Source organism: Cervus elaphus, chromosome X (assembly GCF_910594005.1).
Source record: "Cervus elaphus chromosome X, mCerEla1.1, whole genome shotgun sequence".
NCBI classification, from domain to species: Eukaryota; Metazoa; Chordata; class Mammalia; order Artiodactyla; family Cervidae; genus Cervus; species Cervus elaphus.
The window spans coordinates 25,711,926-25,729,844 of record NC_057848.1 but is presented as its reverse complement, the minus strand read 5'-3'; the positions used below and the strand labels follow the sequence as shown (position 1 = coordinate 25,729,844).

Below are 17,919 nucleotides of genomic sequence, written 5' to 3'. Positions count from 1 at the left end.
TTACATGTCAATGTTTTATTCAACTGATTATTGACTATTCCAGCAGGAAGACAAAAGAGCTGGTTCCAAGAGCATTTGAAAAAGAGAGATGTATGCAGTCAATGGGAAAAGAATGCTACAAGAAGATGATTAAGGTCGACATCAAAGTGGTTAACCTTTTGCAGGCAGTCAAACCACATCATTTGGGGGATTAACATCTCTACCAGGCTATACAACAAAGCAGCTTATTGATTTCTATAAATTAATCTCTAATCTTCACTGACATTTCCAGGACAGTAAACCATTTTGAACCTTATCTAGTAGGGGTGGGGCAAGGCGGGGGTTCCTCCTGGAAAGGGCATGTGGCTGACTGGAGGAATTTTCTCTCTGCTTCCACCAGCTCAGTTTCCTTCTGACTCCCCGAGATTTAACTCTGTAAAGAGGGCCTCTAGTTTTCAGTCATGGTACAGAATTTCCAGGTACATCGTGTTGGGTCTCCTACCCCAGAGAGCCACGGAGTTTCCTCATTTTTCTGAGGAAACATTAAAAACATGTCCTTTAGAAGCCTAGTATGATCGTGACCCTTCTTCATCACCACAGAGGAGGAAGTGACTGCCACCTCCGGAGGAGAATGCTTTCCACATGACTCCAGAGAACGCAGTCCCCATGGCAATTGATTTGGGTGGCTTCAGGGCATAACTGCTGGCATAGAGGTGTTGAAATACAGCAAAAACCGATGGCACTGTGGGCAGCATGGGGCAGGAAGTCACCCGGCGGAAGGGCTCACAGGGACGCTGCATCTGAGTTAGGAAAGGCTCAGGGACAGGAGGGAGGCACCGGCCCTTAGTACTGCTGCTGCGCCTCACAGCCCAGAAGCTCCAGCCTCAGGGCAATATGGTTTGCCCAGCTCCGTGGGTGAATCCGAAGGAAGCGGGTAAACAGCGGGGGGTCTAGAGCATTCACCACGGGGGTGAAGGAGTCTTGATTTCCCTGAAAAACCTAAAAGAGGAGAGACAGCATGTGTTGATTGACAGGAAAATAATTACAATCTTATACACCTCCACTGGCCTCCTGCATGGTCTGGAACTCACCAATAGCTCTTCATGGGCACCCACCCCAAAGCCCAACACGGAAGCTTTTTTCATTTCTGGTTGAGGGATCCAAGCTTCCCGTAGTTTGGTAGTTCGGGATTGAACCCTGGGAGGTGAATGAATGACTTAGTCCCCTGAATGACTTAGTCTGTGCCTGGGAAAGGGCGTATGAAATCTAGAATTAAGAGCCTCCTTGCCAACCTGCAGGACTTCCCTGGTGGCTCAGACAGTAAAGCATCTGCCTACAATGTGGGAGGACCCAGGTCTGATCCCTGGGTTGGGAAGATCCCCTGGAGAAGGAAATGGCAACCCACTCCAGTATTCTTGCCTGGAAAATCCCATGGACAGAGGAGCGTGGTAGGCTACTGTCCATGGGTTCGCAAAGAGTCAGACACGACTGAGCGACTTCACTCACTCACTCACTCACTCACTTGCTAACCTGCTGTGGAGCCCTCGCTTCCAGCTATGGCTTACCTCTAAGAAAGTTCTCACCCACTTTCTCAACTAATTCAAAGAAGTTGTAAACATCATGGCATTTTACTACTTCAATCTGCCAAGACTTTGGGTTTAAACGTTATGTCTTTAAAAATAAAAAAATAAAAAAAATAAACGTTATCTCTTTAGAGAGCTCTTCATTCTCTGAAACAGGACTCTTGTTGACTCAATTTCATCTAGATTACTTTTCTTTACAACATTTGGTATCTTCTCATTTATCTGTTTACCTGCTTATTGACCATTACCTCTGTTTTCGCCACCAAATGTCACTTCCATGACAGCAGAGGCCTTGATCACTGATCTTCCATACATGCAAGAAATGCAGTATATACATAGCAAATATATTATAAACATTTGTTAGAGTTTGTGTGTTTGATAAAACTTTTGGGAAACAAAGAGATTCTTGGATAAATATTTGTGGTAAACTTTTGAAACCTGTACGTCTTCTGTTAGGTTTATTCCTTGTTGTTTCCCCTCAAGAAACTGAAAGAATAACAGAAGGAACACTTACATCTTTAATGTACGACAGACACCTAGTCTCTGGTCTGTTTTTGTCTTTCATGATGTTGACATTTAAAAAGGCCTAGGACCATTGTGTTGATAACGTCGCACATTTTAAATTTCTGTGACTATTTTCTTAATTATTAAATCTTAGTTCAACATCTTTAGTGATAATACTAACTAGGCGATGTGTCTTTCCCACTGTATCATATCAAAGGACACATGATACTGATTCCTTCAGAGTTTGAGCCTTACTTAAGGTGGTGTCCACCACATCTCACTTTAATAAAGGTAATTACTTTCCTTTTCTTACAATCTGTGGGATGAGGCTTTAACACTGTATAAATATTCTCACAAGTACTTAGGTGGGGGTTGGACCATAAAGAAGGCTGAGTGCCAAAGAATTGATGCTTTTGAAATGTCGTCTTGGAGAAGGCTCTTGAGAGTCCTTTGGACTACAAGGAGATCAACTCAGTCAATCCTAAAGGAAATCAACCCTGAATATTCACGGGAAAGACTGGTGCTGAGGCTGAACCTCCAATACTTGGGCCAACTGATACGAACAGCCAGCTCATAGGAAAAGACCCTGATGCTGGGAAAGATTGAGGGCAAAAGGAGAAGGGGGCGACAGAGGATGAAATGTTTGGATGGCATCACCGACTCAATGGACATGCATTTAAGCAAACTCCAGGAGATAGTGGAGGATAGAGGAGCCTGACATGCTACAGTCCACAGGGTCGCAAAGAGCTGGACATGACTTATCTACTGAACAACAACAACAACAAAATATTCCGTTTCACATTAAGGTTTCATCCAATGGTTTCAGTATCAACTGAAGTTCCTTACCAGTATTATATACTGTATTGATGGTTACCAATTGGTTTCTTAATTTTGTCATGTCTTCTAAATTTATTATTAATAAATTCTTCTATGGAGAAAAGCCTCTCCTCTCCCTTTGTTTTTGACCATGATTATGGACTCCTGGATTCTTTTTTCATTGTGTATATTGTAATCTATTACTATCATTTTTCTTTTGGATGCTTAAATTGTCTCAAATTTGCCCAGTATGAACCCCTTCAAGCCAGCTCTTGTGTTCCTTTTCTATGGACTCATTAGTCTTTGTGGCATGCCAAAATGTTCCACAACATCTAGTTTGGTCTCAGGTCAAACAACAGGGAGGGAACACCATCTCACCCATCAACAGAAAATTGGATTAAAGATTTCCTGAACATGGCCCCTGAACAACTCTCAAGTTGTACAACATTTTTTTTTAGTTGACAGTTACAGTGACCAATGAAGCGACCCAGAGTCCTTCCTTCGACTGTACTTCACAAGGAACCAGAGCTTTGGTACCAGCAGCGGCCCCTTGCGCCCATCCGCCTCCTAAGGGAGTGCAGACGAAATTGGGTGAGTCTCTCCTGGTTCTTAAATCTCCCATACTGGTTAAGATTCTGAGTTTTATTTGGCGGTGGAACAGGTTACCTGCCCCCTCCTAGGAGGAAAGATACTGGGGGGGGGAGGGGTGCCCAGGTGAAACATCCGGGGCATACCCACTCATGGTCTAGACACTGAGTGGGGCTCGGTTGAAAGACACTGAGGAATTCCCACCCAGTCAAAAGATGCTGGGTGGGGGGTTGGCTGAAAGACGCCAGGAGAATTGCCCACCCAGTGGAAAGGTACTGGGTAGGGGGGTTCAACTGGGAAAAAATCGAGGAATACCCAGGGCTCGGCTGAAACATGCTGAGGTCGCTCCATTGTAGGGGACTAAATGGTCTTGGCTGAGTGGTTCAGTAAGAGGCTCCTCTGACACTTTTCCTCAATTTGACTACCATTATAGAATTTGTCATGGAGAAGGAAATGGCAACCCACTCCAGTATTCTTGCCTAGAGAATCCCATGGACAGAGGAGCCTAGTGGGCTGCCATTTGTGGGGTCGCACAGAATCAGATATGACTAAAGTGACTTAGCAGTAGCAGAACATGGTCCTGCCCATCAGAACAGGACCCAGTTTCTCTCATTCAGTCTCTCCCTTCAGGAAGCTTCCATAAGCCTCTTATCCTTCTCCATCAGAGGGCTGAGAGAATGAAAACCACAAATCACAGAAAACTAATCAAACTGATCACATGAACCACAACTTTGTCTAACTCAAAGAAACTATGGGCCATGCCGTGTAGGGCCACTCAAGACAGACGGGTCATGGTGGAGAGTTCTGACAAAACGAGGTCCACTGGAGAAGGGAATGACAAACCACTTCAGTATTCTTGCCTTGAGAAACCCATGAACAGTATGAAAAGGCAAAAAGATAGGACACTGCAAGATGAACTCCACAGGTCAGTAGGTGCCCAACATGCTACTGGAGATCAGTGGAGAAATAACTCCAGAAACAATGAAGAGACGGAGCCAAAGCAAAAACCGTGCCCAGTCGTAGATGTGACTGGTGATGGAAGTAAAGTCCAAAGCTGTAAAGAACAATATTGCAAGGGAACCTGGAATGTTAGGTCCATGAATCAAGGCAAATTGGAAGTGGTCAAACAGGAGATGGCAACATTGAACACTGACATTTTAGGAATCAGCAAACTAAGATGGACTGGAATGGGTGAATTTAACTCAGATGACCATTATATCTACTACTGTAGGCAGGAATCCCTTAGAAGAATTGGAGTAGCCCTCATAGTCAACAAAAGAGTCCAAAATGCAGTACTTGGGTGCAATCTTAAAAATGACAGAATGATCTCTGTTGCTTTCCAAGTCAAACCATTCGATATCACAGTAATTCAAGTCTATGCCTCAACCAGCAATGCTGAAGAAGTTGAAGTTGAGCGGTTCTATGAAGACCTACAAGACCTTATAGAACTAACACCCAAAAAAGATGTCCTTTTCATTATAGGGGACTGGAATGCAAAAGTAGGAAGTCAGGAGATACATGGAGTAACAGGCAAACTGGCCTTGGACTATAAGATGAAGCAGGGCAAAGGCTAACAGAGTTTTGCCAAGAGAATGAACTGGTCATAGCAACCACCCTCTTCCAACAATACAAGAGAAGACTCTACACATGGCCATCACCAGATGGTCAACAGAGAGATCAGATTGATTATATTCTTTCCAGCCAGAGATGGAGAAGCTCTATCCAGTCAGCAAAAACAAGACTGGGGCCTGACTGTGGCTCAGATCATGAACTCTTTATTGCCAAATTCAGACTTAAATTGAAGAAAGTAGGGAAAACCACTACTTTCAGGTATGACCTAAATTAAATACCTTACAATCATACAGTGGAAGTGACAAAAAGATTCAAGGGATTAGATGTGATAGACAGAGTGCCTGAAGAACTATGGGTGGAGGTTTGTGACATTGTACAGGAGGCAGTGATTAAGACCATCCCCAAGAAAAAGAAATGCAAAAAGGCAAAATAATTGTCTGAGGAGGCCTTACAAATAGCTGAGAAAAGAAGAGAAGTGAAGGGCAAAGGAGAAAAGGAAAGATATACCCATTTGAATGCAGAGTTCCAGAGAATAGCAAGGAGAGATAAGAAAGCCTTCCTCAGTGATCAACGCAAAGAAGTAAAGGAAAACAATAGAATGGGAAAGACTAGAGATCTCTTCAAGAAAATTAGAGATACCAAGGGAACATTTCATGGAAAGATGGGCAAATAAAGGACAGAAATGGTATAGACATAACAGAAGCAGAGGATATCAAGAAGAGGTGGCAAGGATACACAGAAGAACTCTACAAAGGATCTTCATGACCCAGATAATCACGATGGTGTGATCACACACCTAGAGCCAGACATCTTGGAATGTGAAGTCAAGTGGGCCTTAGGAAGCATCACTAAGGACAAAGCTAGTGGAGGTGATGGAATTCCAGCTGAGCTATTTCAAATCCTGAAAGATAATGCTGTGAAAGTGCTACACTCAATATGCCAGCAAATTTGGCAAACTCAGCAGTGGCAACAGGACTGGAAAAGGTCAGTTTTCATTCCAATCCCAAAGAAAGGCAATGCCAAAGAATGTTCAAACTACCGCACAACTGTACTCATCTCACACACTAGCAAAGCAACGCTCAAAATTCTCCAAGCCAAGCTTCAACAATACATGAACCATGAACTTCCAGATGTTTAAGCTGGATTTAGAAAAGGCAGAGGAACTAGAGATCAAATTGCCAACATCTGTTGGATCATTGAAAAAGCAAGAGAGTTTTAGAAAAACAACTACTTCAGCTTTATTGACTATGCCAAATCCTTTGATTGTGTGGATCACAACAAACTGAACAATTCTGAAAGAGATGGGAATACCAGACCACCTTGCTTGCCTCCTGAGAAATCTGTATGCAGGTCAAGAAGCAACAGAACTGAACATGGAACAATAGACTGGTTCCAAATTGGGAAAGGAGTACGTCAAGGCTGTACTTATTGTCACCCAGCTTATTTAATCTCTATGCAGAGCACATTGTGAGAAATGCTGGGCTGGATGAAGCACAAGCTGGAATCAAGATTGCCTGGAGAAATATCAATAACCTGAGATATGCAGATGACACCACCCTCATGGCAGAAAGTGAAGAGGAACTAAAGAGCTTCTTGGTGAAAGTGAAACAGGAGAGTGAAAAAGTTGGCTTAAAACGCAACATTCAGAAATGAAGATCATGGCATCCGGTCCCATCACTTTATGGCAAATAGATGGGGAAACAATGGAAACAGTGATAGACTTTATTTTTGGGGGGCTCCAAGATCACTGCAGATGGTGACTGCACCCATGAAATTAAAAGACACTTGCTCCTTGGAAGAAAAACTATGACCAATCTAGACAGCATATGAAAAAGCAGACATTACTTTGCCGACAAAATCCGTCTAGTCAAAGCTATGGTTTTTCCAATAGTCATGTATGGCTGTGTGAGTTGGACTATAAAGAAAGCTGAGCGCCGAAGAATTGATGCTTTTGAACTGTGGTGTTACAGAAGACTCTTGAGAGTCCCTTGGACTGCAAGGAGATCCAACCAGTCAATCCTAAAGGAAATCAGTTCTGAATATTCACTGGAAGGACTTATGCTGAAGTTGAAACTCCAAAACTTTGGCCACCTGATGGGAAGAATTGACTCATTGGAAAAGACCATGATGCTGGGAAAGACTGAAGGCAGGAGGAGAAGGGGACGACAGAGGATGGCATCTCCGACTAGATGGACCTGAGTTTGAGCAAGTTCCAGGAGTTGATGATGGGCAGGGGGCCTGGCGTGCTGCAGTCCATGGGGTCGCAAAGAGTCAGACACTACTGAGCAACTGAACTGACGGACTGAAGATGTTCCAGCATCACCTGGCATTTTCCTGGATCCAGTCTTGGCATCTCTGAGGAGTCAAGCTTCCTTTTACTAGGACATGCTATTTGGAAACCAAGACTCTTCTGGGTTAGCTGAGGCTCTGCTCCAGGCCAAGGCTCACATAAACTGTGTCTTCTCAGGTTGGACCTTTTAATCTCATGGCAGAGAGCAGAGTCACAAGAGAGTGAGCCAAATACGTGATCACACTGAAAGTTTCTGTCCGAAAGTGGTGTATATCATGTGCATTTACATTACATTGGTCAAAATGAGTCCTATTGTCAAACCCAAAGTCAGTGAAGTTGTCAAAGAAGGAGGAAGTGAAAAATCAAGGATAATGCCTTTTACCTCATCTGCTATTTCTGTTCACTTGTCACCAGCAATACAGTGATTTTATGTGGCAGATATATAAGAGGTTTGGGTGGCTGCATAGGTTTCTTAATCCGTGAGCAACCTCTATTGTTGATAGAGAAAAGTGTAATTTTTTTAATAGATGGGGCAAGAAGATATGTCTTGTGATGGTTTTTGCTTTTCCAGAAAACTTTATTTCCACCACTTGACTTCTTTTTTTGTTAATCACCAAGCCTCCAAGAGATCTATCGTCCTTCACCAGAAACAATGCCACCTCTAGACCCACATATTTTCCATCCTTTTCCATTCAGTTCTCCAGAAGCCAATGCTATGACACAGGAGAGCTCAAATATTAGTATTTCATCACTCAGGGTCAGACTTTGTCTTTTTAGAAGTGATTTTCTCTGTGTTCTATCACAGTCTCTCCTGGACTCTCCTCTGCAGAGCTAGCTTTGCATGTTTATTTTCCACTTAATTTTGGTAAATTGAAACTTTGTCTTCTAGTTATTCTGTGAGTTATGAGTGGTTTTATTTGCAATATTTAAATATATATTTATATATTTACTATATATATATATATATATATATATATATATATATACAGAAAGATATACTTGGGAAAGATTGAAGGCAGGAGAAGGGGACGACAGAGGATGAGATGGTTGGATGGCATCACCGACTCAAAGGACATGAGTTTGAGTAAACTCCGGGAGTTGGTGATGGACAGGGAGGCCTGGCGTGCTGCAGTCCATGGGGTTGCAAAGAGTCGGACATGACTGAACTGACTGACTGACAGAGAGATAGAAAAACATGGTTTTTGAAAGCTGTATGGAGAGACTTAGGCAGCTTTCATTATCTGATGAGAATGTAATTCAGTATTTGAAATTTTCAAATGCTATTTTAAATAATTTTTCTATTTTTTTCTGGCATGTAGAAATAAAATAAAAAATTGTTATTGATTTTGTTTTCAGCTAGATTGCAAACTTATTTTATTAATAAGGTTAAATAGATAAGATTCTTTGGGATTTTCTACATGTGCCATCAAATCTTCCACATATTCTGAGAGTTTTTACCCAATTCTAACACATTTTATTTCTTTTTCTTACCTTATTGCAGTGCTTAGGACTTCCAAAACAGTTATTTATTCTTCCCAAGGACAGAGGATATTTATCTTGTCTTACACTGCCATTATTGGCAGTGCTTATTAAAGACAGACACATGTTCTCCCACTCAGGTTATAGGAGTAAACACTGGTATTACCCCACCCTGCTGATTACTGCCTGATTGGCCAGGTAAGCTGAATAATGTAATAATAATAATATTTGCTGTTGTTGTTCAGTCACTCAGCCGTATCCGACTCTTTGGCCACCCCATGGACTGTAGGAGATCCAACCAGTCCCTCCTAAAGGAGATCAGTCCTGAAGTTCATTGGAAGGACTGATGCTGAAGCTGAAACTCCAATCCTTTGGCCACCTGATGCGAAGAGCTGACTTATTTGAAAAGACCCTGATGCTGGGAAAGATTGAAGGCAGGAGAAGGGGACGACAGAGGATGAGATGGTTGGATGGCATCACCAACTCAATGGACATGAGTTTGAGTAAACTCTGGGAGTTGGTGATGGACAGGAAGGCCTGGTATGCTGTGGTCCATAGGGTCGCAAAGAGTCAGACACAACTGAGCGATTGAACTGAAGTGAACTGATATAGGGTTGTTGTTACTGTCTTTCTAAATTTCATATATAGGCGTTAATACACTGTATTGGTGTTTCTCTTTCTGACTTACTTCACTCTGTATAATAGGCTCCAGTTTCATCCATCTCATTAAAACTGACTCAAATGCATTCTTTTTAAAAGCCAAGTAATATTCCATCGTGTATATGTACCACAGTTTTCTTATCCATTCATCTGCTGATATACATCTAGGTTGCTTCCATGTCCTGGCTATTGTAAACATTGCTGCAATGAACATTGGATTACATGTGTCTCTTTCAATTCTGGTTTCCTAGGTGTGTATACCCAGCAGTGGGATTGCGGGGTCATAGGGCAGTTCTATTTCCAGTTTTTTTTTTTTTTTAAAGGAATCTCCACACTGTTCTCCTTAGTGGCTGTACTAGTTTGCATTCCCACCAACAGTGTAGGAGGGTTCCCTTTTCTCCATACCATCTCCAGCATTTATTGTTTGTAGACTTTTTGATGGCAGCCATTCTGACCAGCGTGAGATGGTACCTCATTGTGGTTTTGATTTGCATTTCTCTGATAATGAGTGATGTTGAGCATCTTTTCATGTGTTTGTTAGCCATCTGTATGTCTTCTTTGGAGAAATGTCTGTTTAGTTCTTTGGCCCACTTTTTGATTGGGTTGTTTATTTTTCTGGTATTGAGCTGCATGAGCTGCTTGTATATTTTTGAGATTAATTCTTTGTCGGTTGTTTCCTTTGCTATTATTTTCTCCCATTCTGAAGTCTGTCTTTTCACCTTGCTTATAGCTTCCTTCGCTGTGCAAAAGCTTTTAAGTTTAATTAGGTCCCATTTATTTTTGCTTTTATTTTCATTACTCTGCGATGTGGATCATAGAGGATCTTGCTGTGATTTATGTCAGAGAGTGTTCTGCCTATGTTTTCCTCTAAGAGTTTTATAGTTTCTGGTCTTACATTTAGATCTTTAATCCATTTTGAGTTTATTTTTGTGTATGGTGTTAGAAAGTGTTGTAGTTTCATTCCTTTACAGGTGGTTGACCAGTAAATGGATTGTCTTTTCTCCATTGTGTATTCTTGCCTCCTTTGTCAAAGATAAGGTGTGTGGATTTATCTCTGAGCTTTCTACTTTGTTCCATTGATCTATATTTTGGTCTTTGTGCCAATACCATACTGTCTTGATGACTGTAGCTTAGTAGTAGAGCCTGAAGTCAGGCAGGTTGATTCCTCCAGTTCCATTCTTCTTTCTCAAGATTGCTTTGGCTATTTGAGGTTCTATGTGTTTCCATACAAATTGTGAAATCATTTGTTCTAGTTCTGTGGAAAATACCATTGGTAGTTCAATAAGGATTGTGTTGTAGCTATAGATTGCTTTGGGTAATATACTCATTCTCACCATATTGAGGCTTCCATTCCACAAACATGGTATATTTCTCCATCTATTCATGTCATCTTTGATTTCTTTCATCAGTGTTTTATAGTTTTCTATATATAAGTCTTTTGTTTCTTTAGGTAAATTTATTCCTAAGTATTTTATTTTTTTCTTTGCACTGGTGAATGGAATTGGTCCTTAATTTCTCTTTCTGTTTTCTCATTGTTAGTGTATAGGAATGCAAGAGATTTCTGTGTATTAATTTTATATCCTGCAACTTTACTATATTCATTGATTAGCTCTAGAATTTTCTGGTGGTGTCTTTAGGGTTTTTTATGTAGAGGATCATGTCATCTGCAGACAGTGAGAGTTTTACTTCTTTTCCAATCTGTATTCCTTTTAGTTCTCTTTCTTCTCTGATTGCTATGGCCAAAACTTCCAAAATTATGTTGAATAGCAGTGGTGAGAGTGGGCACCCTTGTCTTGTTCCTGACTTTAGGGGAAATGCTTTCAGTTTTTTTGCCATTGAGGATAATGTTTGCTGTGGGTTTGTCATAAATAGCTTTTAGTATGTTGAGGTATGTTCCTTTTATGCCTGCTTTCTGGAGAGTTTTTATCCTAAATGGGTGTTGAATTTTGTCAAAGGCTTTCTCTACATCTATTGAGATAATCATATTTTTACCTTTCAATTTGTTAATATGGTGTATCACATTGATTGATTTGTGAATATTGAAGAATCCTTGCATGCCTGGGTTAAAGCCCACTTGGTCATGACGTATGATCTTTTTAATATGTTGTTGTATTCTCTTTGCTAGAATTTTGTTGAGGAATTTTGAATCTATGTTCATCAGTGATATTGGCCTGTAGTTTTATTTTTTTTTTTTTTGTGGCATCTTTGTCTGGTTTTGGTATTAGGATGATGGTGGCCTCATAGAAGGAGTTTAGGAGTTTACCTTCCTCTGCAACTTTCTGGAAGAGTTTGAGTAGGATAGGTGTTAGCTCTTTTCTAAACTTGTGGTAGAACTCACTAGTGAAGCCATCTGGTCCTGGGCTTTTGTTTGTTGGAAGATTTTTGAGTGCAGTTTCGATTTCTGTGCTTGTAATTGGTGTGTTCAGATTTTCTATTTCTTCCTGGTTCAGTTTTGGAAAGTTATACTTTTCTAAGAATTTGTCCATTTCTTCCAAGTTGTCCATTTTATTGGCATATAATTGCTTATAGTAGTCTCTTGTGATTTTTTGTATTTCTGTGTTGTCTGTTGTGATTTCTCCATTTTCATTTCCAATTTTATTGATTTGATTCTTCTCCCCTTTTTCCTTGATGAGTCTGGCTAATGGTTTGTCTATTTTATTTATTTTCTCAAAGAACCAGCTTTTCATTTTGTTGATTTTTGCTATAGTCACCTTCATTTCTGCTCTGATTTTTATGATTTCTTTCCTTCTACTAACTTTGCAGTTCTTCTTTTCTTCTTTTTCCAGTTGATTTAGGTGTAAAGTTAGGTTGTTTATTTTATGTTTGTATTGTTTCTTGAGGTAGGCTTGTATTACTATGAACTTCCATCTTTGCACTGCTTTTACTGAATCCCATAGGTTTTGGGCTGTCTTGCTTTCATTTTCATTTGTTTCTATGCATATTTTGATTTCCTTTTTGATTTCTTCTATGATCTGTTGGTTATTCAGAAGTGTGTTGTTTATACTCCCTATGTTTGTATTTTAATAGTTTTTTTTTTCCCTCTAGTTGACATCTAATCTTACCACATTGTGATGATCTGTTTTGAATTAAATTTTGTATATAGTGTGTGTGTGGTATCTTCATTCTTTTGCATGTGGTTATCCAATTTTACTGGGGCTTCCTAGGTGGCTCAGTGGTAAGGAACCCATCTGCCAATGCAGGAGATGCAAGACATGTGGGTTTGATTCCTGGGTTGGCAGGATCCCCTGGAGAAGGAAATGGCAACCCACTCCAGTATTCTTGCCTGAGAATCCCATGGACGGAGGAGCCTGGAGGGCTATAGTCCATAGGTTGCAAAGAAATTTGATCAGTCAGCTCTCCTGGGTCTCCAGCTGGCTGACTCAACCTGCAGATCTTGTCAGTCTCCATAATCATGTGAGTCAATTGGTTCTGTTTCTCTGGAGAATACTTACTAACATACTCATATAAGTGGAATTATATAATATTTGTCATTTTATATATGCTGTATTTCATTTAACATGTTATCAAGGTTCATCCATGTTTTAACATGTATCAAAGATACACCCTTTTTAAAATGGGAATATCCTCTAGAACATATACTATCAATACTTTAGTCCACTAAACTGCCAGAAGCATAAGTGTTTAATTCAGCCTTGAGGGAACAAGAAATTCTTCTTGGAGGAGATCATGTCTATCTGAGGCTTGAAAAAATGAGCCAGGTGAAAGGGTCAATAGGAAGTATCTAAAAAAATGTCCTAAGAAGAAGAAACAGTATGTATACAAGTGTAGTGTGAGAAAGAACACGGTGTTTTTAGAGACCTGAGGGTTTCTTTGTATGAGTGCGGCTTATAGAGTAAAGGATCAAGTGGCAAGAGACTGCACTAGGAGATTGGTAAAGGTCATGCCATGGTCAATTCTTGCTGAATCTAAGTTGCATTGCTGTTGCTGATACTGATCATTAAGCATTCCATGAATAAACTCTTATTTTTCTTCACCCCTCTGATGCTTGCCACCATCTTGAATGACATCAATATCCCTGAGGAAAATCAACTTTTGGCTCTACTCTGCCTTTCATAGTGTCCTAGATGTCAAGTGCTAAGAGAAGTTTTGTGCCTATGAGATCAGCATACCTTCACTTTGCCATTCTGAAGAAATGGAGTCCAGTTATGGCCCTCTTGACTACTGGATATGAAGAACTCCTTCACATACATGCTGGTAAGCATAGATTTCACCCCTTGGGTGGTTATTCCTGTAACTCTCATTGTCTTCTGGAAGTCCACTTGTAGCCACTCTTTTGGATTATTCACCTGGGGAAGTTAGAGTAGTGTCTTGTTGATCCCTATTTGCTCCCAGAAATCACCAAATGCCTTCTTAATCATAACTCAGCACTTATCACTCTGCATATTAATTATCTGTTTGCCAGTCCCCCATATTAGACTCAAAGCAAGCAACTGGGGTTACCCACTTAATAGCTGCCCAGTAAATGTTCACTGAATGAATGTATGAGCAATATACAGACTGACAAATATTAGCCCAGTACTGCATACAGATACTTTGTTTCCAGAAGGAAATTATCCCTAATTAGGGATCATTTCCCCCAATGAATGTTGTGTGAATGCACATGGCACATCCACTAAATATCTGTGGGATTTTCTGTGCATAGTCAACTTTACTTGACACTCTTGGTGGGAACAATCAGATGATGGAAGTAGCTGAAGAAACAGTTCAGAGCTTTCCCTATTCTTTCCCAACCACTGCTACTTACTCTGAATCAGTTAAATGGTAAATTTGTTCCCTCTTACCTTGGGTCTCCAGGCATTTGTCCTCCCTTGAAGGTTAAGTCGGGCTTGTGAAGGAGACCAGGTGGCAAACATGTTGCTTAAGTGGGATGAGGCACTAATCTGTGTATCTAATATTGCTTTATTCTCCATTCCCAGTGGCATGTTGCAACCTTGAAGAAATGGAAAAAGAGTGTCATCACAAGAACAGGTTGCAGCCAAGGTTCTGCCTCCACTGACATTCTAGTTGTCATCATGACATCATTTTCCAGGCATTAACTTTTGCATGTTATTGTTAACATGCCCTGGATTTTCTGGTCAGCTCTGCTAAGCTCTGTTGGGTTTGATTTGCCTTGTTAATAGTAGTGTAGGAGATGGCTGGCCCTGGGGAATTCCATGGTTAGGATGAGCAAATGATGGGTTTGCCCAGGACTGTACTGGTTTTAGCATTGAGACTTCTGTGTCCTGGGAAACACCCCCCTCCCCGTCACAGGAAAACTAGTATGGCTAGTCATACTACCCATGGTTGGGAGTGGGAAGTACATGGGATGACTTGAAACTTACTGTTTAAATCACAGCCCATCAACTCCATGCGAAGAGTGCTGCGGATGCTGTAATGCGTTGGGTGCAAACGGATATATCTAGCAATAATTGGAGGGTTAAAAATATTGTGTTTTACTCCAGATGAATCCACATTGCCAAAGAACACCTGTAAAATGAAGAAAGAATAAGAAGCAATTACTCCCAATCAAGTTTTTTTCTTCTAAATTTGTGCATTTCTCAACAGCCCTCTGGTGGCTCAAATGGTATAGAATCTGCCTGTGATCCAGGAGACTTGGGTTTGATCCCAGGGTTAGTAAGATCCACTGGAAAAAGGAATGGCAACCCTCTCCAGTATTCTTGCCTGGAGAATTCCATGGAAGGGGAGCCTGGTCGGTCCCAGGCCATGGGGTCACAAACAGTCAGACATGGCTGAATGACTAACACTTTCACTTTTCAACAGCACCGAACACTCAAAACCATACTGGCTAGACAGGTGTTAGAATACAAAAGATGAAGGAGAAAAATTATAGGAAGAAGAGTGGATTAAGGGAGATTAGGTCTGTGCAGGTGAAGTAGTCTACTCTGGGGTCCTATAAAATGTTCATCAAACTCCTAATTTATCCACCCCTCCTTTCCAACTTTGTAACCATAAGTTTGTTTTCTACACTTGTGAATATTTCTGTTTTTAAAAAAGTTCATGTGCACCTTTTCTTTAAATTCCACATATAAGCAATATCATGTGATATTTGTCTTTCTCTATCTGACTTACTTTACTCTATGTCAATCTATGGGCACAGCATTATTTTTGATAAATAGATCGGCTTCATTTTAAACTCAATTCTTATGTCTTGATTAGGAACCATCTTAGGAAGACAAACTATCTAGATATTTAATGCAATGCCTATGGAACTCACAATGCTCCATTTTACAGGAATGTAAAAGCCAACCCTAAATAGATATGGAATTTCAAGGGACCCTGAATAGCCAAAATAATCCTAGAAAGAAGAAAAAATTTGGAGGACTCAGTTCCGGATTTCAAAACTTACTCAAAGCTACAGTTATTAAAGCTACAGTTATTAAAACAGTGTGGTATTGGCATAAGGATAGACACACAGCTCAGCGGAATAAAGAATCTGGAAATAAACTCATAAATTTATTCATGTATTTAAATCCCAAAGAGTTGAAAACAGGCATTCAAAAAGAACCCGTACAGAAATGTCCACCACAGTAGGCACAAGGGAGAAGTCACCCAAATGTCCATCCACTGCTGAGCAGATACAAAATATGTGTGGTCTAGCCATACAGTGGAATACTATTCAGCCAGGAAAAGGAAAGAAGTGCTGATTTGTGCCACCACGGGCATGGGCCCTATGCTCAGTGACAGCAGCCAGACACAGAAGGCCACCTATTTATTGTATGCTTCCACCTCTAGGAAGTCGACAGAACAGGCCAAGGGCCGTGACAGGAACCTGATGAGTGCTTGCCTGAGGACTACAGGGGTGCGGTGGGGGAAACTGCAGGAGGGGGCAGTGGGGAGTGAGTGCCTGGTCGGTACAGGGGTTTCTCTTTGTGGTGGTGCCAACGTTCTAGACACGGTGGTGATGGTGGCCCAGCACCGCCAGTGCACACTTGGTGCCACTGGGTGGTCTGCTGCCTTCTCTGTACAAAGGTCTCCTCCCGTGGGAAGGGAGCGTTCTGACAAAGACAGGGTCCAATGGGCAGGGTGAGCAGCATCCTGCCAGCGCCATGTCTTTGCAGGCCCAGGCCTGTGGGGGTGGGGGTGGGGTGGGGGGCATGGGAAATTGGTGACCTCAGGGAGTCTGCCTGTCACAGACTGTGCGCCCCGACCAATGAGGGGCTGGCCCGTGGTTGCTAGGATACGGAGTCGAGGTCTGAGAGTACCAGTTGCCTTGAGAGGATGGGACCAGCTGACGCATCCCGCCGCATCTCACCCCACTGCATCTCATCTCACCGCATCTCATCCCACCGCACCTCATCCCACTGCACCGCAAAGCAAAGCGAGGCCTCGGAGACAGCGGGCTCAACGGTCAGCATGCCAAGGAAAAGGGGCCGTCGAAGGTCGTCTGGTCGCCGCACCGCCCTTCACGAGCTGTCTTTCTCCATGAGCCACATGGAGCGCCTCCTGCGGGAAGGCCACTACGCCCAGTGCCTGAGCTCTTCCGCACCCATCTTCCTAGCAGCCATCATGCAGCACCTGACTGCCAAGGTCCTGGAGCTGGCAGGCAACAAGGCCCAGAACAGCGGTCAGAGGCGCATCACCCCAGAGCTGGTGGGCATGGCGGTCCACCACAATGCTCTGCTCAGCAGCTCTTTAGGGATGAAAACCATCTCCCTGGTGGCCCCAGCCCAGCACTAGCTGCTTAACCACACCCAGGTGCCCGGCCCCCAGACGGGCCTTCCCCCGGCTCTCGGGTGCCAGGCCTGCTCACTGACCGACTGCACAGCCCGGTGCCTCGGGCCCAGTCATGTTGAATCAATCAAAGTGTTTCAAGACATCCGTGTGCGTGCTTCAGTCACTTGGCCTGGGAGGTGGTGGTGGGATACCCCTCCTTGGAGAGGTGGGGGTCGGGGGTCTGGCTGGAGTGGAGGGGGAGTGTTGTGGGTACAGATGGAGTCAGGGATTGCAGGCAGAGGGAGCGGTCGCCCACTGTGACAGCGCATGCGGTGGCCCTGGTGGGAGAGGCTGGCTGTGCTGGGGTTGCAGTGGAGTGGGGTCTGGGGGGAGGCCAGGGAAAGAAGGTTCCCCTGTTGGCTCTGAGCAAGTAGGAGCCAGGCTAAGTCCCCAGAGGGGCTGGGGTCCTGGTGGTGACACTCAAGACCGAGACGGCGGCATCGTGGTAGGGTGAAGGTGCCAAGGTGACCGACCGCCCTGAGGCGTGGGATGCAGGGATGGTGGACAGTGTGCTTGACAGGGGTTCCCATGGGGGTAGGGCCTAGATGTGCATGGGGGCAGGGGCCTAGACCGCAAGACTGCGGCGGGATGGGGACTGGGGTGGGCGGGACACAACTCGCACGTATGCAAAGTCGGAATCAGGGTCACGCGGGGTCACCAGGTGACTTTTTGGTCGTATGCCCTTAGAGATGCCTGGAGATGCCCTGCTTGGCA

The 17,919-nt window shown here is 42.8% G+C and overlaps 2 protein-coding genes across 3 annotated transcripts in view; one reads left to right on the top strand and one right to left on the bottom strand.

The window, feature by feature from the left end:
• The window catches only part of F8 (coagulation factor VIII), a 150,272-nt gene continuing 132,353 nt past the window's right edge, over positions 1 to 17,919 (bottom strand). Inside the window, exons 25-28 of one of the 2 annotated variants that reach the window (XM_043897873.1) lie at positions 14,814 to 14,958; positions 14,274 to 14,422; positions 13,602 to 13,778; positions 1 to 978 (exon numbers count right to left, since the gene is read on the bottom strand). In XM_043897873.1, coding sequence (XP_043753808.1) covers positions 823 to 978; positions 13,602 to 13,778; positions 14,274 to 14,422; positions 14,814 to 14,958 — 627 coding nt within the window. In that variant the 3' untranslated portion in view covers positions 1 to 822. The remainder of the gene's footprint in view (positions 979 to 13,601; positions 13,779 to 14,273; positions 14,423 to 14,813; positions 14,959 to 17,919) is intronic. The other variant, XM_043897874.1, reaches the window with a different exon arrangement.
• On the top strand, positions 16,846 to 17,546 carry LOC122690884 (histone H2A-Bbd type 2/3). The gene has a single exon (XM_043897877.1). It carries the CDS (start codon positions 16,846 to 16,848, stop codon positions 17,167 to 17,169), a length of 324 nt encoding a protein of 107 aa, XP_043753812.1. The 3' UTR covers positions 17,170 to 17,546.